The sequence below is a fragment of the Taudactylus pleione genome, unplaced genomic scaffold (genome assembly GCF_031769625.1).
Source record: "Taudactylus pleione unplaced genomic scaffold, aTauple2 ptg000206l, whole genome shotgun sequence".
Lineage (NCBI taxonomy): Eukaryota > Metazoa > Chordata > Amphibia > Anura > Myobatrachidae > Taudactylus > Taudactylus pleione.
This window is the reverse complement of record NW_028284608.1, coordinates 9,947,382-9,960,241: the sequence shown is the minus strand read 5'-3', so window position 1 is coordinate 9,960,241 and position 12,860 is coordinate 9,947,382. Positions and strand designations below refer to the sequence as shown.

Below are 12,860 nucleotides of genomic sequence, written 5' to 3'. Positions count from 1 at the left end.
TCACACTCCTGGGATGCAGGAATAATATCTGCAGGTAATTAAGGATATTTCTGACCGCCAAAATTAGAGACTCCTCTTCCCGGGAGAGGCAGACTAACTCTTGAGGGGTACAGTTCAACTCTACGGTATCCTCCGTTGTGAGGAATACTTAATCCGACTGTTCCGCTGGAGAACAGTTGTTAGAGTACGCTTTAGTAGGAAGTGGAGGGTGCAGATACCGCTGCACCCATAACATGTACCAGGGTGTCTAGACACTTTAACTCTGACGTCAAGTCTCTCATAATTCCTATCATGTCAGCGGCCCATGGGGGGCAGGTGAGTCAATAATAGCCATAGATGAAATCATTGCTATACAAGCATTACATAGCGTGGAGCCAGTGTCATGGGGCTTGTTTGGTATTACACTTCAAACAGACAAACATCTTAAAGACTTTGTTCTGTTTGTCCCTTTTGAGTGTATATCAATGTCACAGTATACTGTATATATAAAAGAATCAGAACTGAGACAGAACTGAAAACAGAAGTTTGGGACACAGAGGAGGAGGTACACCCCACTCCCTTCCCACAGATTTGATTCCCCACTTACACCCCAGTGATTTCTGTACCAGGGATGTAGTCAGGAGAATCGGTTATAAGATACTTCACTGGGATCTGAACCCAGGACATCTACACTGTGTTATGGAGCATTAGCCCATTGAGCTATTGGGCTATGCTCCTTGTATTGTTGCACACTACAGCAAAGGTTTTGTAGCCTAGCAGCTGCACTCTGCCTCAGGAAGGAGAGAATACCGGCAGTTAGCACAACAAATGGCAGACACGCTGTTTGGAACAGCTCTGTGCCGCTAGTGTGGAGTGTGAGAGCCCGCGCTGTTTTGGCTCGGCCCCCCTTCATCAAGCCTGCTATAGAAAATGGCTGCCCCCGTCTAACGGAGGAGCCTACCGACAGCCCCGCTATGCCTCTGTCCCTCTCCATTAGCCGCGAGCAGGGACTGAGGTACAGATGTAGCAGCGCAGCAGAAGCGCTATGTACTCGCCGGGAGGCCGGGCGTCGCGGGGAATGGCTGCCCCCGTCTAACGGAGGAGCCTACTGACAACCCCGCTATGTCTCTGTCCCTCTCCATTAGCCGCGAGCAGGGACTCCAATGTATTGCTGGAGCACAGCAAACTGTGACCAGCTCCATGAGGCACATTTTCTAAACTGAGGGCTGATGGGGCATAGAGGGGGAGGAGCTTCACAATTCTAAATTATTTAAAGTGCCAGCTCCAGTTATCCACGCCTCTATACCCCAGCGTAAGCAAACTTCAGTGTCCCCTAGTGGATGAAAGAGAAAACTCAATAGATTCCGAATTTTACCTGGAGTCCATGGATTACCACGCGTTACCAGAGGTTTTGCCGAGTGGGGAAAAGGCTAAATAATTTAATAGCTCTGGGCGTTAATCCTGGAGCTTTTCACAATGGGTAAAACTCGTGCCTAATTGGATATTCCCCAGTGTGTAGCTCTCAAAACTGCATGTGTGCCAGACCACCTAGCTGGAGCACAGGTTTGTACATTGACTAAAACAAGTACTGATGATTCCTGAGGATACCTGGAAAACACGCACTGTCAGGGTTCCATGAGGACCGCGTTTGAGAGATGCTGATACAGACACATCTTGAACTGAAACAGTTAACTTTATAAAAACAAGTATCTTACTGGGGAGAACAATAACCTCCTATGGCTGACTGTAACACTTTATTCTTGTAATAAACATCTTGCTTGAAGCTACTTTTGTGTATGATTAAGAGTCGCCATGATGTGGAAAGTGAAGTACGTTGTTTTTTCTGCCTTTTTTTGTTGTCAGTGTAAAGTAGCAAAAATTGTTCTTTTTAAAAAATTTTTTTTATCTCTGAGCTGTTCATACATAATCCATCGAGCAGACTGAAAGGATGACAGAGCCCTAGGAGATGTTTAATTATTCTGTACATGCGGGCCATAATACAGTCGCAGGAAAATTAATTTGACTTCCTAGGCTTGATGATTGTATCTCGCCAAAAGATTTAAAGTGCGGGGGAAAAAAAATGTAAGCTGATGTCGCCATTGTTTATTGACTTATGACAAAGAGGATGTGCCTCATTCAGTTACATTGATCTTGCGTTCCAAACCATCTGGAATTTTGGTGGGTTAATCTGGATTAGAGGGGACCTTTTGAGCGTGATCTAGCACTACGGAATGTGAAAATAAAAATCATTCTGACATGTTAAGCTGGCCATACACCAGACCAACTTTCCTCCAAATAATTGGTTAGTTGGAATGAAAATCCGGTAATGCATGGGAGCAAATGACAATCGGCTTTAGACTGTACACATTTGAGCAGTACATCCGCTTCCTGCCTAATAATCACTGGCATTCTGGGGAGTATAAGGGTCTAAGGGTGAGTCCCAGGGAAATCCCAAGGCCTTGCACATATGATCTGCATTCTCCCCTAGGCTCCAATACCCATGTACAGATGGGACCTCATACCCCTAGCCTCAATATGCCATGCAATGCGAGACGCCTAGTGTGAGTGAGCATCTTATTCATCCGAAATTGCTTCTTAGTCGTGATGCGATGCGGATTATACACAATGGGAGACTGCACTGATTAATTTGATGCGCAACACTTGTATATCTGTGCGACTGAGCCTGCATGGAGAGCTTTGGGGCTGCACAGCATCTCCGTGAGTGCTAGGCACGCCCCCTACAGTGATAAAAGGACATGCCCCTTTTTGAGTGGCCACGCCCCTTTTCTGGCTGCGTGCGCTCCTTTTGGTGCTTGCAATACTGTCCTTTTTCCTCACTTAAACCCTGTCCCACTCCAGCCCTTGATATGTATGTGTGTGTGTGTTATATATTATGTATATAAATAAACCCCAAACTCCCAATATGTTTATGATCACATTTACATGGATCTAAATGGCAAAATTTTGCCTTGATTCTGTATTAGTTATGGCTGTATTATGCCTGTATTGTAATTTAAAAATAAATGACATATTGTAGCCTACTATAGACTTGTACTGCTAGAAACTTGTTGGATTCTACGATGTATAATGTATACATTTGTTATTTCAGCTATGCCCCCTGGTGTCCGGCATGTCAGCAATTTCAGTCAGAGTGGGAGAGTTTTGCAAAACAAGGTCCGGCCCTCGATGTTAACGTTGCAAAAGTGGATGTCACTGAAGAACCAGGTACATATATAATGGGCGTTACATGTACAGTGTGCTCACAATGGCCTCTTTCAGGAGTGATTCTATAGAAGGTGCAGATTTCCTCCTTGACAAAATCATGTTTCACTGCAATGGGGTCTCATTTAAAATATGCTGTCGTTTACACAGATGGGAGTTGCCTAGTATTTGTGTGCTACATATAAACGTAGTCACTATTATCCCTGTATGACCTAAAAACAAAATGCATTTCTACCTCTTCCATCACAGCATGGTATAACCAGGTGCACATTAACATCCGTTAGCTGAGTTTGCCGTTAAATTTGTTTTGTTCATTTTCTTTTTCATTTGTCCAATTCATAGTACAGTAAATAGGGCTCAATCTAATTAGGAGTCAGTTTGTTTCATGAAACTCGCACAAATGCGCGCACCCGAGAAATGCCAGAGCCAATTAGAAATGACAATTTGCGGTAGGTTGCTTTTTTCTACAAATAACAACAAACCTTCCTGGGCCCCCAAATGTGACAACTGATACCTCCTTCATATATAAGATCTGGGAAAATGCCGGGTCTACCAACCCAGAAAATTCCCGGGTCTCAGCTTAACCCTGGTAAAGAGCAGAGATGTGGACCCGGGACTTCGTCCTTTGTCGTTTGCATTCACACACAGCGAAAATCCGGTTCGATGCGCGTTCATCGTGGCCATAGTACTGGAGGTTCTTAAAATGGCTGACTTTGGCACTTTTTATTAATGGTAGAAAAATGATAGCAAGCATGTGTTTTTCAGCAAATTAAAGTCTTTGGGGCACTGAAAAAATGTACAGTATGTATAGTATTTCAGTGTTTTCTGAAAATTTTAAATAAACGCTTTTACCTCTTATCTGCAAGTTCTAAATCCCATCCTCCGTCAGTATACCTCCATGTACCTGTCTCACATCATTTATACCCCTACACACCTATCCTATATAATATATACCCCCACATATCTGTCGCACATCATTTACACCCCAACATACCTGTCCCACATCATTTACACCTCTGCATACCTTTCCTATATAATATATACCCCCACATACCTGCCGCACATCATTTATACCCGAACACACTTGTCCCACATCATTTACACCTCTGCATACCTTTCCTATATAATATATACCCCCACATACCTGTCGCACATCATTTATACCCCAACATACCTGACCTGCCCCACATCCTTTACACCTCCACATACCTGTCCCACATCATTTACACCTCTGCATAACTGTCCCACATCATTTATACCCCTACATACCTGTCCTACATCATTTACACCTCCTCATACCTGTCCCACATCATTTATACTCCTACATACCTGTTCCACATCATTTACACCTCCACATACCTGGCCCACATCATTACACCTCCACATACCTGGCCCACATCATTTATACCCCTACATACCTGTTCCACATCCTTTACACCTCCACATACTTGTCCCACATCATTTATACCCCTACATAGCTGTTCCACATCATTTACACCTCCACATACCTGTCCCACATCATTACACCTCCACATACCTGGCCCACATCATTTATACCCCTACATACCTGTTCCACATCCTTTACACCTCCACATACCTGTCCCACATCATTTACACCCCCACATACCTGTTCCACATCATTTACACCTCCACATACCTGTCCCACATCATTTATACCCCTACATACCTGTCCCACATCATTTAAACCCCCACATACCTGTTCGACATCATTTACACCTCCACCTACCTGTCCCACATCATTTATACCCCTACATACCTGTTCCACATCCTTTACACCTCCACATACCTGTCCCACATCATTTACACCCCCACATACCTGTTCCACATCATTTACACCGCCACATACCTGTCCCACATCATTTACACCCCCACATACCTGTTCCACATCATTTACACCTCCACATACCTGTCCCACATCATTTACACCCTAACATAGCTGACCTGCCCCACATTCTTTACACCTTGACACACCTGTCCCACATCACTTACACCTCTGCATACCTGTCCACATCATTTACACCTCTGCATACCTTTCCTATATAATATATACCCCAACATACGTGTTGCACATCTTTTAAACCTCAAGATACCTGACCTGCCCCACATCCTTTACACCTCCACATACCTGTCCCACATCATTTACACCTCTGCATACCTGTCCCGCATCATTTATACCCCTACATACGTGTCCCACATCCTTTACACCTCCACATACCTGTCCCACATCCTTTACACCTCCACATACCTGTCCCACATCATTTACACCTCCACATACCTGTCCCACATCCTTTACACCTCCACATACCTGTCCCACATCCTTTACACCTCCACATACCTGTCCCACATCCTTTACACCTCCACATACCTGTCCCACATCCTTTACACCTCCACATACCTGTCCACATCATTTACACCTCCACATACCTGTCCCACATAATTTACACCCTAACATACCTGTCCCACATAATTTACACCTCCACATACCTCTCCCACATTAATTTACACCTCCACATACCTCTCCCACATTAATTTACACCTCCACATACCTGTCCCACATCATTTACACCCTAACATACCTCTCCCACATATTTTTAATTTAGAGAAATTCACCTGAAAACTGACATGTCTGTATTGGCCAAATAATGATATTTTAGCCCTTCTAACTGCGCAATTAATCATTGTGAGTGGCGTATCAGAGATCCCGACATTTGTACCTTGAATAAAGATTTACCTTCTGACCTGCTTAGGGGGCTGTGCACAAATGCAAATCGTAGGACCCAACTCGCACCTAAGTGGATTTTCCCCATTGTGTCTCTAGCCAGCATCAGAATACACATTTTAATTCAAAATATTTCTTTACATTGTCATAATCGTTTGTTGTTAAAACGCCGTGCTTCCCAGAGACATATGAATTGCATACCCTGGGATCCAGGACTGTGGGATGAAACCGGACTACCTTGAGGAAGTGCACTTAAACATGGGGTGACAATCAAAACTCCATACAGAAAGGTCTATGGCTCCAGTTCTGTTCATCAGCAGTGCGAACCACTATACCCCCCATCCCCTTATCCCTTCAGTCATCTGGGTATCATTTTATTTCATGTGACAGTGAAAGCATATGGCCGTCATTACAAGCCCCAGAAACTGTACGTTGGGGAAGTGTCATTGAGCCTCTGTCCAAAGCATCTCTTCTGTGGTTGGCTGGGAGCCAGTTACTATCATGTATTAATGTATTGAAAAGTGATGTGTCACAAGGGAACCAATCAAACTCTCTAAAGGGGGGTATCCACTTGGCGATTTAACCAAGCGATTGCATGATAACGACGTCGTTATCGTGCAATCGCTTGCAAATTGTGCATGCATCGGGCATGTTTTGGTTGGAAGTGACCAGCGATGCCCGTGCCCGCTGGTTGCTTCCGACATCGACCGTATATGCTGGTCAACCTGACGATCTCGTCAGGCTCAGCATGTGCGGGGATGAGGGATGTGCCTGGACTGAACGAGTGAACGATCAGTCTAGGCACATCACTAGATATACAAACGAGAGCACGACAGAAATGTCGTAATTGTGCTCTCGTTTGTATATCTATAAGTGGATACCCGCCTTCATTCTTCTAGCACAGTTTGGAGAGTGACAGAGAATGTCTGATTGAATGCTGTAGGTTGAAACACCATTGTCCACAACTCCACATATCACCATAGTATTACACACTCCAGTCATTGTTTATATTTATGAAATTCCATCACGTACTCTGATTGCAGTGTTCATCTAATATAACCCAGGGACTTGCAGTTTCCATAGCAGCAACGTGTTTAATGGAAGGTAGAGAATTAGTGATTTTATTTGAAAAATGATATCAACAAAACCATATTTCAGTGAAACACGCTGTGATTTAACATTTAAAAAAAAAACAGGTTTCTTTGGGTGAATTATAACATAATGTTAATTGAAACGACTGCATGGTATAAGCGTCTTATATTGCACTTCATGAAAGAGCCTCTGGACCTGATTTAGAGGTGGACGTGGCCGCGTACTTTTCCGCAGTCACATCTGCATCTTTATGCTAATGACATGTCTGAATTTCAATCAACTGAGACGCAACTTGCGGTGTCTTAAGACCCTGCGTTTCCGTCACTGGGCGTATTTAGACGTCACTGGGCGTATTTAGCCAGATGTGTGTCTTTCAACGCTGCAGCTTTCAGCAACAGGTCCCCAGCCGCTTCGCCACCCCCCCTCGTTACCTCCCGGAAACGACCACTAAAGTTCTCAGACCGTGCATCTGGTTATGTGCTGCATCTCAATGCGCAGGCTTTTTGCGACTCGGATGCATGTGCATATGTATTTGTCATGTCTGTGATGTCCAATTGTGTACCCATTTTGGAGATATTTAGGGAAGCACATGTTTGATACATTATGCAAGACGCCAGCAGAGTCATCGCGCCCTGCTAAGTTCATCCAAAGTGTTCATGCGCGTTTCATATCCTTTTCAGGGACCAGCCATCTGCAATAGATACACCTCCTAAGAGGTGTGTATATAGTTACTTAACCACTTCATAGGATGTACGGTACTTTAACGTGCCCTTCCTGTCCCTGGGCTATGTCTGTCCCCCCTTTCTCCCCCAATTCCTACTGTCTATGTAGAGAAAAGTGTTATAGCTCAGTCTGCATACAGGCTGAGAAGTTCTCCTGTATACTGCTCATGCTCTGGAAAAAACCCCCTGCAAAACGCGTTGATGCCCTACTGCTCTACAGGAGCTCTGACGTGAGGATATTCATGAGTCCCGATTGTAATTGCTATTTGGTTACATGGAAGTAGGCGTTTCTGTGCTTGCGGGTGTCAAGACGCACATACAGACTATTCCTGTTGGGCGTTTCATGCGAGTGTGCTGGGCATGTATGTACAGCTCCATGTTATTCTGAGTCACGCGTACGGCGAAGGGACGCCTGTTTCTGACGGATCTCTTGCAACCTAGCATGGGACTGGTGCAAATACCAGTACTAATGATGAAGGTTGCGACTGTGGACACTAGCGCAGTGGGCGGGATAGATTTGCTCTTTTAGATGCATTAGCATATGAAAGTGAGTACAATGCTGTGGTCTTAGGGAAAGCAGCCTCAGAACCGTGAGACTCAGAATCGGGTCCTATGATAGCATGTGGCCTTTGCAGACAGCTAAATAATATTAGAACAGCTCAGTATATTACTACATGTCATCTTTATGTGACTTTGCTTAAGATTGATATTGATCATATATGGTGGCATGGGTGTCCCTAAATACACCGATCAGCCATAACAATAAAACCACTGACAGGTGAAGTGAATTACATTGATTATCTCGTTACAATGGCACCTGTCATGGGGTGGAATATATCCGGCAGCAACTGAACTGTCAGTTGATGTGTTGGAAACAGGAAAAATGGGCAAGCATAAGGATTTGGCAGGTGGTTTTTAATGTTATGGCTGATGGGTGTAAGAACATTATTGTGCCATTGTTTACTATGCATCACCATAAATGGCAGGGGGTAGATGAGTCATGTGTACGGGGAAGGGACGCCTGTTTCCGATGGATCTTTTGCAACCTAGCATGGGACTGGTGCAAATACCAGTACTAATGATGAAGGTTGCGTCTGTGGACACTAGCACAGTGGGCGGGATAGATTTGCGCTTTCAGACGCATTAACACTTGGAGAGAGAGAAATAAAGTACCAACCCATTAGCTCCTAACTGTCATTTTTCAAACACAGCCGCTAAACTGACAGTTAAGGCCCCTACACACTAGACGCCAGCTTAGCGAGCGGCCAGGAGGCCGGCACTTTACAGAGAAGTGGCCGCCCTCATTCAGAGCGAGCACTCGCATTTTGCGAGCGGCTCTGAATGAGGTCTTTAGACCCCAGGGAGACAAACTCTAGGAGAATTGTTTCCAATATTCCAGTTGGCTGGAATTTGCTCACTGTCTCGTTCAGTGATAATACCATAATGTCCACACCAGCTCTGATAGACCATCGGAAAAATCTGGAATCTATTTAACAGTATGTCCATTAGGAAGTGATTTCCCTTTTACTTATGTTTGCTGTAGAGTATTCTATTGGGACTCCAGAGGTGTGGATGGTAATGATATGTGCAAACCCTTAACAATTAGTGTTCCGCCAATGCTCACATACAGAGTACATCTGCAATAGGCTACCTGTCCATTAAAAGCACTTAAAGGATTGTTAATAGCAGTAAACCGTTTTTTGTTGTAATAGCTGTTAAAAACAAGGAATGCATTTATACAGATTAGTGAAATCCCTTAACAGTTCTATCGCCATAGTAATTTCCAGTGGCTTAAATGCTTCTGCTTACTTTTTACCAGCAGTCTATAACTGAAGTTTTAATTGTTGTTTTTAATCTTTGTAACAGTTTTTTTGTCCCCTTTATCTCAACAATGCTGTCGAAATTTATATAAGACATGCTGTTGCCCGCGGCTACGCGCACGATGAAATCGCTTCTGCCAACAGTTTTTTTTTTTTTATTTGAGGTGCTCTAGTTGTATTGCTTTGCATAGGGGCCCTGTCACGGGAGTGACCATCAGCGCTATACAGACTGGTGGCAGCAGCGCCTTCACCCACCACTCACAGCAATGCCACTGTGTGCCCTGTGCACAGACTGCTATGTAGCCTATCCTATTCACCCACCACTCACACCAATGTCACTGTGTGTCCTGTGCACAGACTGCTATGTAACCTATCCTATTCACCCACCACTCACACCAATGTCACTGTGTGCCCTGTGCACAGACTGCTATGTAGCCTATCCTATTCACCCACCACTCACACCAATGTCACTGTGTGCCCTGTGCACCGACTGCTATGTAGCCTATCCTATTCACTCACCATTCACACCAATGTCACTGTGTGCCCTGTGCACAGACTGCTATGTAACCTATCCTATTCACCCACCACTCACACCAATGTCAGTGTGTGCCCTGTGCACAGACTGCTATGTAACCTATCCTATGCACCCACCACTCACACCAATGTCACTGTGTGTCCTGTGCACAGACTACTATGTAGCCTATCCTATTCACCCACCACTCACACCTATGTCACTGTGGCCCTGTGCACAGACTGCTATGTAGCCTATCCTATTCACCCACCACTCACACCAATGTCACTGTGTGCCCTGTGCACAGACTGCTATGTAACCTCTCCTATTCACCCATCACTCACACCTATGTCACTGTGTGCCCTGTGCACAGACTGCTATGTAGCCTAGCCTATTCACCCACCACTCACACCAATGTCACTGTGTGCCCTGTGCACAGACTGCTATGTAGCCTATCCTATGCACCCACCACTCACACCAATGTCACTGTGTGCCCTGTGTACAGACTGCTATGTAGCCTATCCTATTCACCCACCACTCACACCAATGTCACTGTGTGCCCTGTGCACAGACTGCTATGTAACCTCTCCTATTCACCCACCACTCACACCAATGTCACTGTGTGCCCTGTGCACAGACTGCTATGTAGCCTATCCTATGCACCCACCACTCACACCAATGTCACTGTGTGCCCCGTGCACAGACTGCTATGTAACCTACCCTATTCACCCACCACTCACACCAATGTCACTGTGTGCCCTGTGCACAGACTGCTATGTAGCCTATCCTATTCACCCACCACTCACACCAATGTCACTGTGTGCCCTGTGCACAGACTGCTATGTAACCTCTCCTATTCACCCACCACTCACACCAATGTCACTGTGTTCCCTGTGCACAGACTGCTATGTAACCTATCCTATTCAAGTGAATATTAGCCTAAATGCGAAGAACTGTATCTCCATAACTTTGCCTCCACCAGCTTGAAGAGTCGTGACTATGCAAGAAGGATCCATGCTTTCATGCTGCTGTCTCCATATCCTCACTCTACCATCTGCATGGTGCAAATAATATTATCATTTATCAGACCACATGAACCGTTTCCAATCATTTATTGTCCAATTCCTGAGCAAACTGGAGGCATTTCACCCTGTTTGCAGCAGAAAGTAATGGCGTACAGGCAGGCTCTCTGCTTCTGTAGCCAATACGATGTAATGTGCGGCGTACTGGTTGTTGAGAGGCCATCTGAATTAGTCCCTGATTCAGATTATCTGTAATTTGATGCCCATCTATGGGACTGAAAATGTCTGCCCACTCTCTGTTCCGCTATAGCATCCAGCAGTTGTTGTATATATCCACAGGCCTTTGCGCACAGACACAGTATTCTGTTGCTGGTCCACTTTGTGTACACTTTTTAACAACTGCCGCACTCAAACAATTCACCAGTGCAGCCGTTTTGCTGATGCTCGCACCACTGTTCCGAGCGCCAACAATCATTCCACAGTCAAAGTCCGTCAGATCATGTTGTTTACCTATTATTTCACAAGTCATACACTTCATTAGTCTATGCATTACCTTCACCTTTCCCTTATTCAGATTCAGACAACATACGTCGGCATTATCTACAGAATAGCTACTTTGCATAACATCGCTTGGTGGTCATAATAATTTGCCCACTAGGTGTATACAAATTGTGTGTTCTACCCATTTATCCACCAGCTCTATACCCTAAGGCAGTGGTTCTCAAACTCCATCCTCAGGACCCCAAACAGTTCACGTTTTCCAGGTCACCTGGCAGGTGCACAGGTGTAGTTTAGAAGAGCCACAGGTGGAGTTAATTATTGCACATGTCATTTTGTGAGGAGACTTGGGAAAACATGCATTGTTTGGGGTCCTGAGGACCGAGTTTGAGACCCTGTGTCCTAAGTAGATCATCATCCGATATCCTCCATTAGCTTTTACGACCTAACTGTTTTCAGGAGATACCAATTACTTAAAACTAAGAGCTTCATATGTGATTGTGATTTAAGCCAGAAGGGCAAAAATTAATCTATTTAGACTGACAAAATCCCCTACATAATATTTTCTAGCCATTGTCCCATATTCGGACCATAGTTGGTATTAAAAAGATAAAAAAATGATATCTGTAATGTTTCATGCTGATGGTCAGTTCTTTGCACACGATTGAACCTATAGAAGGATTAATTATACTTCTCTACACCTACGGGCAACTCCTCCATAATTTTAGCCTCATATATTTCAAGTTTTGTATGTTATTGTACATGTTTGTACACGTCTGTTTTAGTACTTGGATTAAATAAACACATATCCTTTTAATTTATATCTAATACAAGTTATATTTTAATAATTTCATTATAAGAGTGGCTATATATAGTTATCAGCCTCTCTCTCTCTCTTCTTCAGCCAGTCTGCTCTCTGCTACCAGTTGTTGGTTCAATGTCACGTTCCTTCATGTGCTTCTTCATAAACCCAACGACATCCAGCATCTCCAGTTGATACTGGTCGTTGGCCAGGACCTCTTTGCTCAGGGCCAGGCAGCTTCCCAGTACTAGGATGTGGAGTATTCAGGTACCTTCAGCCTGAACTCCCACAAGGACACATTGACCTTCACTCTCTCTGCTTTGCTGCTTCACTGTAGCTTTATGTTTAGCAGCTTTCTTCTTCCATTAACCTTTCTTTCCCCAACACGGCTATTGGGATGACAAAGTTCTAGCTGATAGTTTGTTTATAGTTGCCTCCTACAGTTACATGGG

The 12,860-nt window shown here is 44.5% G+C and overlaps 1 protein-coding gene across 1 annotated transcript in view; it reads left to right on the top strand.

Moving 5' to 3' along the window:
- The window catches only part of TMX4 (thioredoxin related transmembrane protein 4), a 99,960-nt gene that overhangs the window by 22,755 nt on the left and 64,345 nt on the right, over positions 1-12,860 (top strand). The window contains exon 2 of the mRNA XM_088478038.1: positions 3,089-3,204. Coding sequence (XP_088334164.1) covers positions 3,089-3,204 — 116 coding nt within the window. The remainder of the gene's footprint in view (positions 1-3,088; positions 3,205-12,860) is intronic.